This window comes from Haliaeetus albicilla, chromosome Z (assembly GCF_947461875.1).
Source record: "Haliaeetus albicilla chromosome Z, bHalAlb1.1, whole genome shotgun sequence".
In the NCBI taxonomy this organism is placed as follows: domain Eukaryota; kingdom Metazoa; phylum Chordata; class Aves; order Accipitriformes; family Accipitridae; genus Haliaeetus; species Haliaeetus albicilla.
This window is the reverse complement of record NC_091516.1, coordinates 22934891-22954850: the sequence shown is the minus strand read 5'-3', so window position 1 is coordinate 22954850 and position 19960 is coordinate 22934891. Positions and strand designations below refer to the sequence as shown.

Below are 19960 nucleotides of genomic sequence, written 5' to 3'. Positions count from 1 at the left end.
TAAGGCTCCCCCCTCCCCTGCAGGCCGCAACGCCCCCCCTGCTCCGTACCTGTCCTCCGCGCCCCCCCTCCCCCCCCCCCCCGCCTCCCCCGGCCTCCCCTCCTGCTGTTTTAGCTTTGTGTTGCCAGAAGCGCTTCCAAACGCCCGCGGGGAGCAATGCGGTTCAACCCCGTCGCGCCTTCAGCCTCCCCTCGTGCGGGGGCGGGGGGGACACGGTAGTGCTCCCCTAGTTGCAAGCGACTTCTGAATCACATTGCAGATCCCGTGCTCTGGTGTGCTGTTGCCTTATGCTTGTCTGCAAGTCGCTTCTCCCGTAACAAGTAGCCCGCTCTAGTAGTCGTTAGTTGTCCTAATTTGCATAACTTAGCTTTTAGAAATGAAGACTGCCGTACGGTAGCATGTTGCTGGAGCCGTGTAGGCACCTAACTGTGCAAAAATGCCGTTCCCACATAACTGCTCTCCTTTTGACAAAAGAAAAACACAAACTTACGGCAGGGTTGCTCTTCGCTTTTAAAGTCAGCTGTTCCTACAGTGCTTCCTGGAGAATAAGCTAAGGGTATGTGATAAGTTGTCCAGTCCTTTTTCGCATTCTCCCTGCTCCCTTGGAAGAGGCATGGCAAGTTCTTTGACTGCTGTAGGTCATTTGACGGTTGTGGGAATGTAGATAAAAGAATAATTACGAGATATTTAGCTAAGATGCTGGCTTAAGAATTGTTTTTTAAAAAGTTTATTGACCTTTCCTTTTTGTAGCACTTGACATTTGGGCTTGGGCAAGTTATCAGCTCAGCGTAAGGGTAGGAAGTCTTGCTATTGCTTATGCTGAAGGAGGGGCAGTATTTGGATGGAATTCAATTCTGCTTTTTACCTGTAGCACATCATGTCTCTCCTTTTAAAGAAAGTGGTTATGTGAAAAGTGTTGCTGTAACACGAGAAGGGTTGTCATTTCCTATTGTTGCTAATGCTGGCTTTGATTCTGCTGTATTTTTTAACATACAGTTAAAAAGAGATCTTGAGACCTGCTTTACTTCTTTGTAGCTTTTTTTTTCTTTTTTTAATGCTTAACACTTTTACTTATTTCCCCTTAGACTGTTCTTAACTGTTAATTGAGTTGAATTACAGTCTGTCTTTTCCTTAGGTGGATGAAGTTCCTGATGGAGCAGTAAAGCCTCCTACGAATAAAATGCCTATTTTCTTTTTTGGCACCCATGAGACGTAAGTTCTTTACTTTTAGGGGTCATTTGTCTTTTTCATTGTAGAATGCTGTGACAAGAAGTTAACAGCTTGTCTGAATATAGTGTATTTTAAACTATAGTATTAAGTAGCAGACCAAATTCCTAAATTAATCTCTTTTGACAAGACATGCTTCTCTAACATTTGCTTAATCTATTCAAGGGAGTGGTAGACCATAACCATACCATGTACACTTTCCTTGTCAGAAATTAAAAAAAAAAAATAATCCTACCCACAGTGGTATTATCATGTTACTTTATAGCGTGGCTGGTTGTCCTAGTGTAGATTTCTAAGACTTCAAATTCATTTGTTGTCTGATTTGTTTTGGTTTTGTTTGTTTTAAAAAAGAACCAAAGCCTATAATGGTGTGGGTTTAGTTCTGCTGTTTTTCTTAATAAAATGGCAAATGGTATGTAAGCAGGTCAGGGATAGATGTTGTATATGCAAGTACTCTGTTTCTTGCATTTTGTGGAAGGGCCTTGCTTTTTTTCTTCATCTTACTGAATATCTGTTGAAATTGCTTTAATCGGGTACTTTGCATCTATCCCTTAGTAAGCTACGCTAAGACAAGATACATTGCCTGTTGAATTAAAGTGTAAGCATCCTCTACTCTCTGACATTACTTGTTAGGTTTGTTTTTTTTAATAAGTGATTTCCCTATGAAAAAGATTTCTATATGCTTGGCTCACAAACCTATGCATTTTTTTAACTGCTCTCATCTTTCAATGGCTCAGGTTTTTTTAGTTTGGGTTTTTCTGTGTGCATGTAGTTTTATGGGTAAAGAGGGGTTGCTGGAATTCAATTCAAGGCTGCGAGGTTTGAATCTTGTGTGGTTTTTTTAATAATTCTAAACAATGCAACAGATTACCTTTTTTCTTAATTTTTTTTTCCCCAGCTGAATTTTTTTTGGCAGCTGAAAGCACAATATTGCTTTGATCCTGTCCTTGGTAATCTGTGTGTCTAGATTATACTGGTGTTTTGTGCAGTTGTAAATCAGTTCAGGGACACAGACTGAACATAAGGGAGACAGAAACAACTCTTTATCTAAAGCTTTAAAAATTCTTTTGCAAATTTTGAGAAGCATCATGTCCAATTTTAAATTTAGCTTCAGCTACTAAGACATGCATGGGTTTGGAAGTTTTCCTTTTTTTTTTTTTTTTTTGTAGTTTACGTGGGTAAATTTGAAATGTCTATTCCTCACTCTTTGACATTATTACAAAATAAAGTTATATGGCAGGCTGGTTATTGTTAGGCTATAGGTTCAGGGTTAGTACATTTCAGAGATCCATACAATGTAAGAGAAACTTCTTGTCTCTGTTTTGTACACATTGCAAAGTACAGGATGTTCCATGACCCAGCTGTCTCATGGCATTTGACCATGTCACTTACCTTGTGCTCCTTAGAGTGGTGACAGGTGAAACTCCCATGCTTCTTGATATTACTTAGTGTTGCTTACAGCAAATACCTGTAAGTAACAATAGCAAGGAGCAAATCAGGTAAAAAAGGTGAATGCTGTTCCATGGCATGTAATTTTGTTTAGATTCATAGCTGTAAATAGCAACTTAGTGATCCATCAGGAATTAGGTAAAGCTAACAATCTTCTGTACTTTTTCATGGGAATTCAAATAAATTTGGTAAACTTGTCCTCTGCTGCACTTCTCACAGTTAAGAGTTACACACCTGTGCCAAGTTAGATGCTATGTATCTTCAGCATGTTAGTAGTCTGTATATGTACATACATATGTAAGTAGTGGCAACTCTGAAAATCCAGATAGCGAGTTTAATCATGCTAAAAAGTCTTTCTGTGTAAAGGATGACCTTTTCTAGCTGTGTGGACAGTTACAGTAGGAAAAGAGGAGCTATGGGGAAAAAGGAAAACAAGACTGGCTTGGGAGTAATTCTTACTTGACTTTTAGGACTAACGTTCAGTTTTGCAGATTACTATAACAAGTATAAACTTGTACTTTGATTGTTCTTTTTGTTTTTCTCTAAGTTTTGTCAAAATGCAACTAAATGTGTTGCTGCCTCTGGGCAGTCAACAGATATGTGCTTCTTAAAATATGCTTTAGGAATTTGGTTGAGGTTTGCTTTGTTTATTTCCACACTGTCTTAATGCAGCAAGAGTAACCTTTCCTAAAAGAGAGTAATAAAGTGGATACTATTTTAATAAAAGTTTTATTTATATCTGTTGTGCCAGTAAATCACATCACTGCAAAGACTGGTTGGTTGCAGACCAACAGAAGGTCACACTGAACTCTCGTTTCTGGACCTTATATATTAGGGTAATCTCCTTTACTCAGTTTTCATGTTCCTTTTTCTTTTTGATACATGGGGATTTAACTACAGCAACCGAGTAAGCTGCGTGACCTTTTCATAGCAGCTGGTTTCTGGTGTTCTTTCAAAGCCTGAGCAATATGGGTAGAGGCTTATCGACCTTGGAAAAATGTTTTCCTTCAGGAGATAGGGAAGAAGGAAGGCAATGTTCCCTGTTTTTGCCTCTCCTGGTCTCTGTTTGTCTCCTTCCCTCTCTTTTTGGTCTGGTTAAGTAGGCTTTGCAGGTGCATGTTTCCCACACTGGCTGAATCCTCTCTAACCATCTCTTGCAAAGAGGTGGGTGATCTGCAGTCTAATCTGTCACAGTGGCTCACTTAATACTTTGGACACATAGGTGTGTGTGTTTTGCTGCTGGAGTGGGAAATGCTTATGCTTTCTAGATGATATGGTTGGTGTTTTTTTGTTAGTAGCATGTTAGTCTCATGTAGCTCTTTTTTAAAGATGATGAAAATAGGAGAGTGGAGCTTAGAAGTATCTATTTAACTTTTCCATGAGCCATTACAAAGCAAGTATCTGCAATTTTTCAAATAGTTGACTCTAACGTATATACAATGAGATGAAGCTGTGTCTAGGCACAGAGAGAAAATCGGAATGTACCACCAAAGTGTTGTCTTTTTCTGTTAGCAGCATATGGGTTGCTACAGTGAAATCCTAACTTGAAAGGTCATGAACATAAAGCCGTTGATGTTGTTCAGCATAAACCAGAATATTGGTTCTCAGTAATACGTTAGCTTGTTTTTCCAAGTCTAACTTAGACAAGCTAGTAGTGTGGATACTGCGACTTTGACATATGAGAAAAGCTACTAGGCTAAAAGCTTTAGTTACACAGCTTACAGTAAGGGTAGTGCTATGCAGGAGTGTTGTTTGTTTGTCTGACAAAGATACACAGGCATTGTTGAGACCTCTACTACAAGAGTAGCTTAAATAAAAATATTTTTAATGTTTACTTCATCAAGAAAAGGGTTGGGGGAGAAACTTAAAATAAGGAACTACTTAGATTTTTTTATTGGTTAAGTTTGGTAGATCAAGTTAAGAGGTCTGTTGTCACATGCTGAAAAATACTGAATTAATGCTGAATTACATAGCATTCTTATAAAGATGTGGGCAGTCAGTGTATTAAAGTGTTGCTTTTTTGTATCCAATACATTAAAAATTATTCTTACGTTTTTTATTTTACGTGGATTATTTTTAATTTAGTAACTTCGAAAGATTTTTCTTTGTTACCTTGGAGTCATGTCTTCTCCTTTAAATTGTTCTCTTGCCTTACATTGTCCGGATTCAAGGATTCTTTATTTTTAATGTTAAGCCTGATTTTCTTCTAAGGAAGCAATTGCTCTTCTTGTTTGTTTGCAAGCTACTCAGTTTTTAATTGTTCTGTTTCACAGTAGTTTGTTTTCCTATCAGCTGCAATCTTAAGATGCAACGTCGGCTGTTTCTTGCCTAGACACTCAACACCCTGGGAGGGAGGGGATCCATATGTGTGGTGGTAGTAAAAGAAAACTTGGGCTCTTGAAGGCAAAAGTTGAGAAAACTAAAGATGCATGTGTAGCAGAATTAGTTGTTGCAGTAGTAATGAATTTAATCTCTTAATAACATTTGGTGCTCACTTCTTTGGAAAGACTGTAACCATTTAAAATGTGAAATTTTGTTCTTTTTGTTCTTTCTCTCCTTAAGGGCGTTTTTGGGACCAAAGGACATATTCCCTTACTCTGAAAATAAAGATAAATATGGCAAACCAAATAAAAGAAAGGGTTTTAATGAAGGGTTGTGGGAAATTGACAACAATCCCAAAGTGAAGTTCTCTCAGCAGCAGGTAAGTTATGCTATACTGTTGGGGGAAAAAAAAAAAGGCACTGAGTGTTTCCTTGCTGCAGGGTAACGAATTACTGTTGTTGTTCAACCATGGGTTAGACTAATTTATTTTTTTAATTTTTTATTTTTAATTGATCTCTAGTATTAATAGCATAAAAGAGATGGGGTGTTTAACTGGGGATATCTGTTTATTATAGGAAGATCATGAGGGATCATGTTGACAGTTTCAGACCACAAGGCTAAAAGTTTAACACTTGTTACAGTACCCATCAAGTTTTACTTACAGCTATATATATACTTATTTATTTATACTTATAACTATATATATATTCCTAAGATACTTATCTTTGGAACTGTACAACTGTCCTTGAAACATGGTAGTTTTTTGGAATCTCAGGCACTTGACTTCTTTCTGTCCTCTAAACCCAAGTGCTTTTCTCCACAAGTATCCTTGTAAAATTTCAGTACATGTTTTCTTAGCATACAGTATTTTCCTTCTAGCAGTTGGAAGCAATGTGATGCTTGCCTTTTGGCCCCAAACTGCCATGTGACTTGCTTGATTCAATTTTTGTCCGTCAGTAGTTCCTCGTTTCTTGCCCTCTTGGTAAATCTTCCAAGCTTGAACTGGAGCTATGCAGTGCTACCCTTAAAAAGACCCAAATTTAATCTGAAGACAAATTGTTTCTCTCATTTTGTCTTTGCCTACCTGCTCTCAACATTCTATAGCCTCTTGGTTTTGCTACATACACTGGACCCTTATCACATACTAGGCCTTCTAGGCAATGCTGCAGTAATAATAAAAAGAATTGGTATATTTTGGTATTATTTGCTGCTCTTACACAACATGCCAGATTGCCATGTCGGCACCAGTTAATCCCTGCTTCATAAGATATCCCAAGTTACTATGTTGCTAGTTTGAAGGAGAACATGGGTAAGAGTTAAGGAGTCTCTGAAGTAGAGTCAAGAGATAAGATTATGTACTCCAGATGTACACTTTTTCTGCCCTGGGATATGCAAAGATGCTAATCTCATCACAGTGGGAAGGACTGTATTAATAAGGGGCAGAGTGTTTCTGCTACTGTAAAATATGAGTTGGTATACCTTCTTGCCATTTTCTTTGGGACAGTTTAGGAGAGATGCTTTGTGGATGGCTGAGGCAGTTGTGAACTGTAACTGAGTTGTATGTTACCAGTCATTCTAACAAGGTGAAAGTCTCGGTGTAAACAGTCAACAGTAATAAGCTTGTCTAATATTTTGTATCACAGCAGGAATCAGTAACTTCAATGAAGCAGTACTCTGGGTTGCTTTTGTAGCATCTCAGACAATCCTAAATACATTTCCAATTGCAGATAGGCAAAACATGCTGCAAAGAAATACGTACAGACTGTTTTCTTAGTCTAGCAGCTTTTCTGTGGGGTAGTCCTTTCCACCTTTTGAATTCCATTCAGATACTTCACTTCAGCTTTGGTGATAGGTCTTTCATGGGGTCTTTCTGTGAACTGGTCAGGTTCTGCCTAGAGCCATTGGGTTCTTCTTTGCCATTTTTTCCTTGCTATTTCTTTATTTAAAAAAAAAAAAAAAGTTTTTTCTTTCCACAGGTCACTTTAAATCTGTTCCTATGAGTGAGCCTTAAAATTACTGGAAGAAGAAACTTCTCTTAGCAGGGATATTTTAACTGGAGTACTGTGTTCAGTTCTGGGCTACTCAGTACAAGAAAGACATGGACATACTGGAGATGGAGTCCCACAAAGGGCTACAAAGATGATGGACTGGAGTACCTCTGCTGTGAGGAAAGGCTGAGCACGCTGTGACTGTTCAGCCCCGGGAGTCTCAGGGATGATCCCATCAATGTATACAAATACCTAAAGCAAGGGTGCAAGGAGATGGAGCCAGGCTCTTTTAGGTGGTGCCCAGTGACAGGACCAGAGGCAATGAGCACAGACTGGAACACAGGAGGTTCTCTCTGAACATTAGGAAGCATTTGTTTTACTGTGAGGGTGAACAAGCACGGGCACAGGTTGCCTGGGGCAGCTGTGGAGTCTCCATCCTTGGAGATACTCAAAAGCTGTCTGGACATGGTCCTGGTCAGCTGGCTCTGGGTGGCTGTGCTTGGGCAGGGGGGTTGGACCAGACTGAATTACAGAATGAACGAAGTAATGCAGCGGACTTGCACAAATTTTCTTCTGAATTTTCACCTTAACTTTAGAAAGCCTTTCTTTTGATACCCTTCTCTTTCTATCCTGTGTTATGCATTGTTAAAAGCAAGTTTTATCTGGAGCAAATCAAGCCCTTAGGATTTAGCCAGCTCTCGTTGGTGCTAAAGTAGCAGATCTGCAAACGGCTGAGTAGATTTGACATTCAGTAAAATAAATCAGGATGTAAAACAGCCAGTAAGGGTCTGCTTCAGAGATAGTTTCTTTGAGTGTCCTTGATGATGTCAGGTCAGTCAGTCATGGATCTTCCATGTTTTTTCACAAAGTACTACCTACTGGGTTTAATTCTTAGAACTGAAATATTATGTCACTGTTCCACCGAAGATTGTAGATAAGATGGAGAACATTGCACTTTTCCAAGGCTAAGAAAATTGCAGTGTGATATTTGGATTTTGTTTTGGTTTTACTTGTTTCAGCTTATATGCTGAAATGAGCTCTATTTCTTCAGTACTTTGCAGGATAGCATACAGTTCACAGTGGTGAGACTTCTGAGGTACCTTATCTCAGGTTCTTGAGTTCCCTTGGCATTTGATTATGTTGCAGCTTTCCTGTTCATTGGGATGTTGCCTTAGCATCCTGTTCTCAAAGCTTGAGAAACAAGTGCATACGGTTTCTCCCTCCTAGTAATAAGGGAAGGATGCTTATCTGCTCGATAACAGCCTCTGTGGCTGTCTTAATTAACAGCTAAGGGTTTTTGGAGTGGTAGGGCTTCTGGATGTTTTACTTGGAGAAGGAAAGGAAGTTTAAGATGCTTGTTATAGATATTTAGAAAATTTTATTGGGAGTTTATGTGAAAGTTTGTACCTGTTTTAAGGGCAGCAGAGTGGTTGAAATTGGCTTCTGAGGCCCCAGCTTCCCATCTTTGCCAATGGAGGGGTATGGTACAGGCAACAAAACGCTCATGTCAGGGAATTTGGCACAATTAGCCAATTGACATAAGCTTTTTGTTACTGATTCTGGTAACAAGAAACAAAAACAAACAGCAAAACATGCCTCTGCTTCCCTCCGGCCACGTCTGCTGCTCCCTCGCTGGTCTCCAGTCCCTTCACTGCACATCAAAGTCAGTACCTTGGGTGAGGCAGCAGTGGTGGTGCAGGAGACTAAGGCTGGTGTGTAGTGGTTACTTTGCTTTTGCTTTTCCTTGTTTCTTGCCCAGTGGCTCACAGGGTCTTCTCTGTGGGCTGCAGTCCCCTCAGAGCTGTCCCTTCTGTCCCCTCTCTGCCCCTGCTCAGGCAACTCCTGTGGGCTGGAGCCTGGCTTGGGTGAGTCCTCATGTACTTCCTTCCTGACATCCCTCCTGCCCTGGCATCTCTTCTGCTTTGGTGTCCCTTGTGGGCATCTTGTCTATTGGGATCCCCCTTCTGCAGCATCTCTCCAGCTCTTCTTGGGCAGCTGCTCTTCTCCTCAGTAACTCCCTTTCCCGTGGTTGTGTTGGCAGAGGTGCCATCTGCTCTCTGGTGGGTGCTGTTTGGCATGGGTGGGTGGGTGAGTTTGCCCATTGCCAAGCCAGCTGGGACCTGTTGTGACGGGCTCAGGGCAGTCCCAGACCAGGTTCTACACAGGTTGCTGGCAGCTGCCGACAACATTGGCCAGCTGTTTTCCCTGGTGCAGTGTGTGAGAAACGATCAGTGTAGGCAGGGAGTCATCTCTACAGTGAAGACAAGTAGTTGGTTATGAAGACTGAGAGGAAAGGTAACATAAGTATACTTATAAGTGAAGACACTTTTTCCAACATTAAAGTAGAATAGTGTATTACGGCTTACGAAAATGTTGTAGTATCCGGTACACCTTGGTGAATGGACAAATTTTTTAGCTGAGGTCTTAGAGATGAATGAATGTATCTTAAGATATTCCTTGATCTCAATATTTGACCTACATACAATTCTTTGATTTAAAAAAATACTCATAGAGTTAAGTGACGCACAGTTACTGGACAGCAGCAGGGAAGACAGTTTAGTTGTCAGAGCCTAAAAATTCAGGGTGAGTAGATAATTCTGTGCTTGGCCACACAGCAGGTAAGGTCAGAGGGGAGTAGGTAATCACATGGAGATGTTGGTAAAATCAAGCTTTTATTCTGCATACAAGATTAATATCATAGTGACAGACTTGTCAGCTATTCATATACAGGGATTCACTTGCAATTTATTTTCTTTTTTTATCTCCTTTTACTGGGCATATTTTGTCTTGGTAAGTCCTTCTGAGAGCCACATTTTCTGTTTAACTGCCAGAACTGGCTGGAATGTTCTGAAAGCAGTATTTATACTTTGCAGATGCTGCTTGTAACTGCTAGTAAGGGAGGTGGAGGGCAGAAGGGAGCTTGTGGCTTCGGCTTAAATCCAAAACCACTTCCTCAGTGGGAGAAAAATTAAAGAGTCAGGGGGGTTCTGCCAGCTTTGTTTGAAGGAGCTAATAATTAAAAGAGTGAGAATGCTATCCACAATGTAATGGAATAAAAAAGTAGTTTTGGCTTTACTTTCTCTATTTCTGTGTTTTTAACTTTAATTCTTTAGCCTTTATTATTCTCTCTTTTCTTTTTGTCATGTTTTCAGGAAGAGGTAGTTGGCTGACTTAGGACTGATAGCTCATTTGAAAACGCACTTCTTGGCAGTAGCGTCACAAGTTGTATTTGACCAAAACCAACTTTTTTTTTTTTTTAAATTATACGTAAGAAAAACCTTACATTGCAGTATTTTTAGTGTGAAAACAAGTTGTTGCAGCATTAGAGCTTGAAAGTTTGATAATGAAATGCAATTTAAACTGAAAAGTGTGGAAACTAATGAAATAAGATATATTTTCATATTCTTGTAGTTCTAATAAGGTGTTCCTTAGCATGATACTTTCTTCAGCAATGTACAGGTGGCAGAACAACTCTCAGTATTATTACTCTGTAGTTCAGGAGGGGATTTAGATCTCATTTTTGGTGGTTTTATATTGAAGTCCCATCCAGCCGTTAACACTCCTATCAAAGAAGCTGTTCAAGAAAGCAGTCAGGAGCCTGCTGAGGGGAGTGAAGAAAAAGCAGGAGCCAAAAGAAGAAAGTCTTCTGTCCCAAAAGTAAGTGACTGAATTTGTGTTTTGTTCTACCAGAAATGTTTTTAAGTCAAAACTATATTGCCAAGTTTTTACTTAAGTACTTTACTGTTATAACTGCCTGGCCTTAGTTTCTTTTCAGATGTACATATAGTAATATTTTTGTCCTTCTGTATTCCTTTTAAGGTGCTGTACGTGTTTCTGAAAATTTCTTTACTGGTCTGTATTTCTAAATCATAATACACTTAAACTAAATTCATACAGTACTTCCTAGGCAGGAGAAGGTGGAAATGATCACCAAGGTTTAGCTTTAAGTTTCCCTTTCTGTTTTTGGAAACTTTTTAATATCATAGGCAGGTATGACTCTCTTTCAGTTATGTTAGTTTTTGTTAAAAAGCCTAAGAGCATTAGCTTTTGTCTGGGCTGAAAGGGCTCTTCAGTGTATTTGTGTGAACAAATTATAATAATCAGTCTGAATTAGGCTGTACTCTTAAGGGACTAATTAGGATATAAATGGATATAAAGCATTTCATAGCTGAATCAATTGAACTCTGAGTCAGGAAAGTATCTGAGTAATCAGTATAGAGTAGTTTCTATGGACAGAGTTTAGTTTCTTTGCTTTGTAAACGTGGGCATACCTTAGAATTGTTCTGAAACAAGATTGTGTTCTGTTTAAATATATTGTATTCACACTAAGAAAATGCATTTCTGTCTGAAACATCTCTGTTTCAGCTTACTGGTGCTGTACATACCTCATACTGTAAGAGGTGAACCTTCCTAGCTTACTGTACAGTTAGTGATACTAGTGTAGCACCCTGCTTTGAACTTTCTCAGTCCTTGGATGTTTTGGGTTTTGTTCATCTGGGGTTATTTTTCATACAGCGTGGAAGAGATGTGTGTCATCTCAGGTTTTTTTTAAGGATAATAGAATCCTAACATGACAAAAATTGTGATGCAGGTGGGATTGATCCATTTATGGTATCTCATTTATTTCTAACTCATTTCTGGAAATTACTACTCTACAGGGTGAGCAGTGCCCTTAAATTAAGCGTCAAACTATTTTGAATAGACTTGCCTTAATTCTGACTGTTTTGCTTTTCATTATTTGCCAAGAATTAATGTAGGTTTTCTGTAGGTCTCACTGGCTGTCCTTTAGTATTGATTCACAGTTGCAACTGAAGAATTTACAATGTGTCAAATACATTGTGGATGTTCCTTATGTGGGATTAGTGTTTAGTAGCTGTAATAGCTTGTTTTTTCAAGAGGGAAAAAAGAACTTTGATTGGAGGGGGGGGTGGGGAGAAATTAGTGTACTAGTAGTACACTGATAGATTATGTTGAGAGTTGTTTTGATGAGTTGGAGACTGCAGAGTTACTGATGGGTTATTTCTCCCAACTTCTTACTGTTTAGAGTGTTCCTTAATTTAGTACTTCCACATGTCAAAGGTCAGTGTGATTTGGGTTCTATCAGCGATACTTTAGAAGCACTCTTCCAATATGTAATTTCCTGGTAGTATTAGTAAACCAGTGCTGTTCTTCCTTCTTGCCCATGCACACTGCTGATAAAAGCATTTGTTCCTCAGCATTTGCTACTGCAAGGGGAAAACTTCTTTTAAACTGGACTGGTTCATCAGTTTACTTCACTGAATTTATGCAGCAAGCAGCATGTGCTAGTGGGGACAGCAACGACTTAAGCTTCATGTTTCTCCTGAAAAGTGCGTTCAGGCAGTCCTGAGCTGGCACTGTGAAAGAGAAACAAGACCCAAGAGCCATTTATACACAAAGATGGAATGGAAGATCCTGAATGGGTCCTTTTACGTAGATTTCTGTAATTAGACTTGATCAGTTAATCAGTTTAAGGCAAAATATGGAGCAAATTTACTCCTTTTCTTTTGATACTAATACAGCTATAACATTCTTTTAACCGGTCATGGTACTCTGGTTTTCCTGTGGTTTTAGTGTACCAGTGATTCGTCTGTCTTAAAGTAAAAAGACTCAGTGATATTACATCTTCAAGTGATTAGGAATATTGCATGATAGCCTTGTGCCTAAGTTGCTTTGTTCAAGGTTGAAATTTTAAGAACTGTAGCTACTTTAAAAGGGAATTTCACAAAAGGTGCCTGCAAGTGGGACAAGGCAATAGCATTGAAGTTGAGAGAATTAACTGAAGATCTAAAAAACATGCACATACATAAGCTGCAAGGAAATGTTGATTATTTTCATGTAGATTATTAAAACTATTAATTTTTCAACTCTTAACTGCTCACCGAAAACAAAAACTAGTATTTTAAGGTTTAAAAAACCCCAACAAAACAGGAAAAAAGGCATAGATTAGATGACCCCAATTATCACTAGTTACTATCTCACACATGATAAAACAACTTGTTTGTGGTCTGTTTACTACATTAATTCTTTATTTAGTAGAAAGATACTCTTTGCTAAGTGACTTGGATATCCATCTGTATGTAATAGATAAAACAGTCATCCAAATGAATCTTGAATGTTGGCATGAATACTTAGAAATACTCATGTAATGGTGATATGGTGAAAAAGTGTAGTTATGTTACCATGAACACAAAGTGGAATTTAAGTTTCACCATAGTACATTACTGTATTCTGACCTGTTCTGACAACTGTCTGCAACCGTGTACTGGAGAAAGTGGTCCTGCCTTAAGCTTTTAATGTGTACATAAGAAAGGAGTGTATCTACAGACTTAAATATTTAAAGTGAAAAGCAGCCTGATGGTTATTAGCATGTTCTCTTTTCATTATGAAATACTTTTTAATGCATTTTCTTTTACTCTGTTGACTCCCTTTGCAGTTATCCCCTAAAGGGGATAATAGCTCAACTGCAGAAACTGAAACAGAAGAAAAGGAGATGGATACTTCAAAGGAAGATGATCTACCTTCTGAAAGTAAAGAAGTATGTGAAAGCTTTTTCTATGTACCAAAGAATATCTTAATGTTATCATGACTGACATAAATCTGAGTACTAAGAAGCTACAGTTATTACTGCTGTGACAGTCTCAGGAACTGTTTAATTATGTAAAACTTCCTATGTGTTCACTCATGTTTATACCTCTCATTTGAAGCTTTCGTCAGAGAGGAAACTTTTAGTCTGGCTTGTCTATTAAGTTCAATAAAAACAGGTGGAACAGTGTGGTTTTTATCACTCTGTATTGCAAATGTAGTTTTTTGAAGGACTAGATAAAAGAGTTCAGACAGACTAAAACATGAGTACATACCTTTATTTAAAACAGAATATTATTTACTACTTGTTTTATTTCTTATCTTTCAGAAAGAAAAATCCTGATATCAGATAACCAGGATTTTAATAATTTAAAAGCAGGAGGTGTCTTCGTGGCTTCAGTTGTGGAAAAAACTTAGAATAATTTAAAATGTATCTTTGTTTTATTAAGAGTCTTAGCACCATTTTTAATCTTCACAGGATGTGGTGAAAAGAAATGATGCTTCTATTGCTAAAGTTGCTAGAAGAGGAAGAAAAAGGAAGGTAACAATATGTTTAATTCACCTTACTGGAATTCGTGGATGTGATTAGCCTGGATATTATTTTCTGGAATGTCAGATTATGTGTAAATTTAAGTGCTTGATGCCTTCCTCCCCCCTTTCAAATGGCTGAAAGATTTGTAGGAATGAAAGTTTTCTCAGAGGGTGTTTTACAAATCTTAATTCTGTTTGAACTTAATGTAGAGCAGGGAGTTCCCATCTTTTCCCAAACAGTCCATCGCAAGTAAGTAAAACTAAGATATAAACTGTTGCTAGACCACTAATAAAATAGTCTGGTTTGAAGCTCTGAAAAATTTCTTGTAACATCTTTCATCACACTGAACTAACACCTGAAATGCACCCCGTTTTTCATGAGGTTCTGATTTTGTGGTCTCTTCAACCTGGAAAAAATTGGAGTTACTTTGAAAGAGGCGGTTCCAGCTGCTTGCTCAGCATGCTGCAGCCTTAATGTTCATGTGGTCACACAGCAAGCAAGGTCAGGGCACTGACCCAACTAAAAACTAGATTAAAGTGGGGCAAAGTTTAATTTTAATTTGACTTTTAACATTAGTGCTGACAGCAGGGATGGGATGAGTGCGAAGTAACTGTGACCTTAGTACAGTCATCACAGGTCAGTAGCATGCTGAGTATCATTTGCTTCACTAAAAAGAAAGATATGTGTTTGGATGCTCTTACAAAAATGACTTGAATATTTAAAAAATACAATTTAAAGAATACCTTATTTAAAAAAAAAGTAAATTTTATAAAAACTTAAAATAAAATTCGAAGAAAGCTTTTACTCTGAAACAGCAAGAAGTTGGAAGAGTGTCTGTGACTATGCATACATGTGATTTCAGCTTGTAAATGGGAGAGAAGCCTCACAGATCACACACACACACACACTCCACTTTTGTTTGGCATGTGCTGCATGTGGCAATGGGTTTAACCAGAAATTTCTGTTAGTACAGGCCATTGCTGAACAGAAAAATGTAGTATTTCAAGGGATGTGGTCTGTGCTTGTGGGTCAGAAAAGAGGGTTGGCTATGCAGTTATATGACTTTGAATGCATTTCTTATTTGCCTTAAGAAACATGGTATTTTCTTTTCCTGGGATTGTAAAAAAAGCATTCTAGCAGGTGTTTTTTTGTCCTCATTTAAACAGTCTTTCTGCAGGCTCATGGAAAGCAGAATTAATGCAAGAGATCCACCTCTACTCTGTTCTAGATTTAAGTTTGTTTCTGTTCCTTGAAATTGTCTTTTATCATAGGTGCCCACAAAGAAAATAAGATAAATATGTAATTGCCTATAACTTTCTGTTGCTGCTAGCTGATGCTCCTGCATCCAGGACACTAAATTCTGTTAATATTTTTCCACTTGGCATTTTTCTCAATTCTTTTTGTCTGTATGTATGGATATGGAATGTTTCTGCAGGGAGATATGTATCCTTTCATCAAGATCTTCTTTTGTCATAAGTTCTGTCTATCTTTACAACCCGCTCCCCTAAAACAACTATGTAGATGAAGGTCACTATGTCCCGTTAGTGCAGTTCAACAAACAATTTTTCATTGTGAATAATTGGCTGTAGAGCTAGAAGCAGGTGTCTTTCTGAATAGCTCCATCTACTGGCTTGATAGTGTGATGCAGCTAGGAGAGATGTGGCATCTAAAAGAAGAGTACGAGAAATATGAACTTACCTGCTTAAAACTGGGTTTTGGCATGCTGTTGTGGGGATCTTAAAAATACTTACAAATAATCTTTTTCCTTTGTTCTACCACAATAGTTCATTGTTCTGAAGATGAATGGGCTGGTTGAAATTACATGAAACATCACTATATCAGGGAGTGATGATATGGAGAGGATTAAATCAGTGATATTTAAATAGAATCTGTTCATAAATTTGGAAACTTTTTTTCATGTGTAGAAGGAATAGCATAATGATGCATTTCTAGAAGTTTAAAACTGTTGTTTGAGAAAGTAGTTGGGATACTGGTGCCTTCTATATTTTTACTTGAACTTCATTCTTTAAATTAGGCTGAAAAACAAGCTGAAGCTGAGGAAGCAGCAGCAGTGGCAACGGCAGCAGTGGCAGCGGCAGCAGTGGCGACAGCAGCTGCAGCTCCTGTGCCAGTGTCTCCAAAAGTGAGCCCCAAAAGAGGAAGACCAGCAGGTAACTTCAAAAGAAAGATTTAATTTCTTTCACCACAGGAATATCTTAGTAGAGTTAGTCAGGGAGCTGTCTCTTTCCCCTAAAGTACTACCTCTGTAGTATTTCTCATGCTAAAAGCAGTCTTTACTAATAAATTGTAATGAGAAAACACGTCATCTCAAACTTATGAATTTAGGATATGAATGGATTTAAATTGTTAGCATTAATGCTCAGTCCTCTAAATAAGACTTGTTGGTTTGGGGTACAACAACCTTGAGAAAAGCCTTCTTCATAGAATGCTGCTAAACTACAGATATACAATAAAAGCTCTTTGTGCACAGTTGCTCCACAAAGGTTTATATTCATTAAAGATCTGAAAATACTTTACTTGTGTTAAAATATCCGTAACACACAAGGAAGAGAACTGGGGGGACACAGAGCCTGTAGGTGGAGCTCAGAGGACAATAAAAGAGGTTAGGAGAGACTTCTTTAAAAAGATGTTTAAGGCAGTCTGTGTAGGTAGACAACTGAAAAGAAGATACTGCTTTTTAAAAAATGTATAATGAGAACCATTTGGTGATAATTCTGCAGTGCGTGTTTCTTTCAAAGTAGCAATGATCTAATTCATTGGAATTTTTGTGGTACGTTTGCAGATATTCTTGAATTGATCATTAACTACTACATTGCAGCAGTTAAGTACATTGTATGAGTATCTACTCTGGGAAACATAATCTATACTCATCTGTATCTGCTGACAATATGAAAATAACTTCTAGAAAGTGCAGCTGCAGTCAACTAGACTTAATTACTTTTGCCTTAATTACTCTAGCTTCACTAGAGCCTCTATACCATTCTTTATTTCTTTTTTTGCATAGGTAGTGGGCTATAATTTTGGAAAAAGAATGAGTATTTGTTGAAGAGTCATTAAATGAACTGAGAGTGAATTAACTTCATAATTTTTAACATTCTGTGGTTAAATTTCCTGTGAGGAAATTTAAGTATTACTTCAGCTTCCCCCTCACCCCATTTCAATACATGTACTAAATGTACATTTTTAATATTTGTATGTGTTTTTATCATTACAATTTTTTTGTTTGTTTTTACTAACTACTGTCCGTAAGAGCAGGAAAGGATCTGTAAGAGATGCTTTCACCTCCTGTATAAAATACCTTTTTAAAAGATGTACTATGCAGCCTTTTCTAGTGTTGATATGATGCATGCATCTCTTCCTTAACAGTGCTCCATGCTAACACCAACAGGAGTTTCAACACTGGATATTAGGTTTCCTAACCACATGTTCACTGTGGTATTGGACAAGCATTTGAATGATATAAGTGCCAAGAAGCCAGATACCTTATTTGTCTTATTTCTAACAATATGGTGAACCTGAGGAAATGTAAAGTTTTGCTCTGTACTGTAGTGTGGTGGTAGAACTTCTTGACAGTCATTTGTTATCGGGAAAAGTAATGGAAGCCCCATGATACATCTAAAAATAATGGCAAACAGACGGTGTACATGTGGACAGTAAATTACTTCTTTCCATTCTCTTAATTTCAAACTTTCTCATTCTCTAATTTGAGACTTGTTCATATTAGTTATGCAACACGTGAAACAAATCCTAACTACACAGAATGCAAACCCCACAAGAATCAGTAGTTGGAGCCTGTGGCTAAAAAAACACCAATCACCTAAAAAAAACTACCAACACTTCCATTTTTCAGAGAGATAAAGTTTGGTACTCACTTAACACTTAATTCTGTATAATAACAAAGTTAGGGTATATATTTTCATTGAAGTGTAGCTTCTGTCTGTTGAGTGAGAATCTTTCCTCATAGACAAAGAGCATATGGTGGCTGTGGTCTAACCTGTTTTTTCTATATAAATACTAGCTTCTGAAGTAAAGGTTCCAAAACCAAGAGGGAGACCCAAGTTGGTGAAACCACCTTGCCTTTCAGAGAGTGACTTGTGAGTTGTTCTGTTTTGTTTCTTAATATAAAGCTTCTTCATTGTAAACCGTGTTGTTGCTTATGTTAAGACTTTGTAAGTCTGACAGGGTTTTGCCCCTTTAGTATATTCAGTATGAGTTACTGTTTGCTTTGCTGTTGTTACTTACAGCTCAGGTAATTAATACGTAGTAACTCAAGGTAGTACATTTCTGGAACAAGAGATAGAGGATCTTAACCTTCCTAACTTGTAAAATCTGTGCAAAATTCCATATATAATTGCATGCTGATTGGAGGAAAAGATATTTGTTAAGAGAAAAGAAAAGATCATGCAAAACTAAAATACTGACTTTTTTTACATTTTTTGTTTCAGAAATCTCTTCTGATGGAATTCCAACACTATTTGTTACCTACATTTTGTTTTTACCCTCTTCAGTTCTTGTGTCAAGTCCTTAGTGGTTCTAGTAAATGAAGGAAAAGTTGAGCATTTAGCACATGCACAGTTTCAGTATATGTACACTTTAAATAAGTATACTTTATAAAACTAGTTTACACTGTATGCAGCCTTGGTCCTGCAGACGCATACATGTGTGGAGAACTTCTGAGCATTAACTTCTTGGTTTTGGATCTATGCACATTAGCTTCACTAGAGCCTCCATACCATTATTTATTTCTTTTTTTGCATAGGTAGTGGGCTATAATTTTGGAAAAAGAATGAGTATTTGTTGAAGAGTCATTAAATGAACTGAAAGTGAATTAACTTCATAATTTTTAACATTCTGTGGTTAAAAAAACCTAACTTCCTGAGTTAGAATAATGTGATATTTTAAACTCACTGTAGATAATGGATATGATGCCTACGTACTGTTCATGTTTTAGTGTTAATGAGGAGGAGAAGGCAAAGAAAAAAGGACCAGAAGAAAAGCCCAAAAAGCAAGGCAAAAAAGATGAGGAAAGTCAGAAGGAAGAGGAGAAATCAAAGAAGGAATTTGACAAAAAGGAAGGAAAGAAAGAGGCTGAACCAAAAAGGAAAAATGCTGCAAAAGTGGGTTCTGCATCAGCTACTGATTCTGAAGATGATGGAGAACAAGAAGAAGGTGACAAGGTATAATTTTGCTTTCCTGATCTATTTATTATAGAGGAAAATAGTACCACTGAAGATCTTTCTTGAAGTTAATGCTAGCTTTTAGTAAAGGTTGGAGCCCTGTGGCTGGCTACTATATAAAGATTAAAAGTTGCAGAACTACATTTTGTCAAACAACTCTTTCAGGAACTTCTTTGCTATTTTCTAAGAAAAGCATCTTTTCTAAGATGCTTTTCTTTTTAAAGGATTTAAATGTAGCAGTTAATAATTTATTTTGTCAAAAGGCTTTTCCCATGTATGTTCCTTGGAACACAGACTTTTTTTTTCTTGGGTGCATCTAAGAGAACATTTGGCTTGAAGTCAAGTTTCTGAAAGGTGTAAAGCTGTCCCTAGCCAATAATTTGGAAAATCTTCATTTTTCTGGTGCTTAGGATATTTGCCTTCTACTAGAAAAGGAAAAAGAGAGAAAGGACTAAAGAAATTCAGAACTTATCTACATGTTGAAGTCTTACCTTTATTTGCAGGGAAAGCCAGCTCTTGTGAGGTTATTCCATGGAGCTCAGTTGCTTCAAAGATCTTTAGTGTAGGTAGGTTTACCTGTTTACAGAAACAATGATTTAATAGTCTTGCTTTTCTCTTTCCAATCCTAAAATCCCAAATAA

At 37.7% G+C, this 19960-nt stretch overlaps 1 protein-coding gene and 1 long non-coding RNA gene across 4 annotated transcripts in view; one reads left to right on the top strand and one right to left on the bottom strand.

Annotated features, from left to right (window-relative positions):
* PSIP1 (PC4 and SRSF1 interacting protein 1) overlaps positions 1 to 19960 on the top strand; it is a 35186-nt gene that overhangs the window by 873 nt on the left and 14353 nt on the right. For all 3 annotated transcript variants that reach the window (XM_069775813.1, XM_069775812.1, XM_069775814.1), the window contains exons 3-10: positions 1136 to 1212; positions 5239 to 5377; positions 10527 to 10643; positions 13441 to 13542; positions 14068 to 14130; positions 16157 to 16292; positions 18161 to 18236; positions 19094 to 19319. In XM_069775813.1, the coding sequence (XP_069631914.1) occupies positions 1136 to 1212; positions 5239 to 5377; positions 10527 to 10643; positions 13441 to 13542; positions 14068 to 14130; positions 16157 to 16292; positions 18161 to 18236; positions 19094 to 19319 (936 nt within the window). The remainder of the gene's footprint in view (positions 1 to 1135; positions 1213 to 5238; positions 5378 to 10526; positions 10644 to 13440; positions 13543 to 14067; positions 14131 to 16156; positions 16293 to 18160; positions 18237 to 19093; positions 19320 to 19960) is intronic.
* On the bottom strand, positions 23 to 19956 carry LOC138683698 (uncharacterized). The gene is made up of 3 exons (XR_011323108.1): positions 19811 to 19956; positions 2620 to 2695; positions 23 to 461 (listed from the first exon to the last, which is right to left on the bottom strand). It is a non-coding gene; the product is annotated as an uncharacterized lncRNA (long non-coding RNA).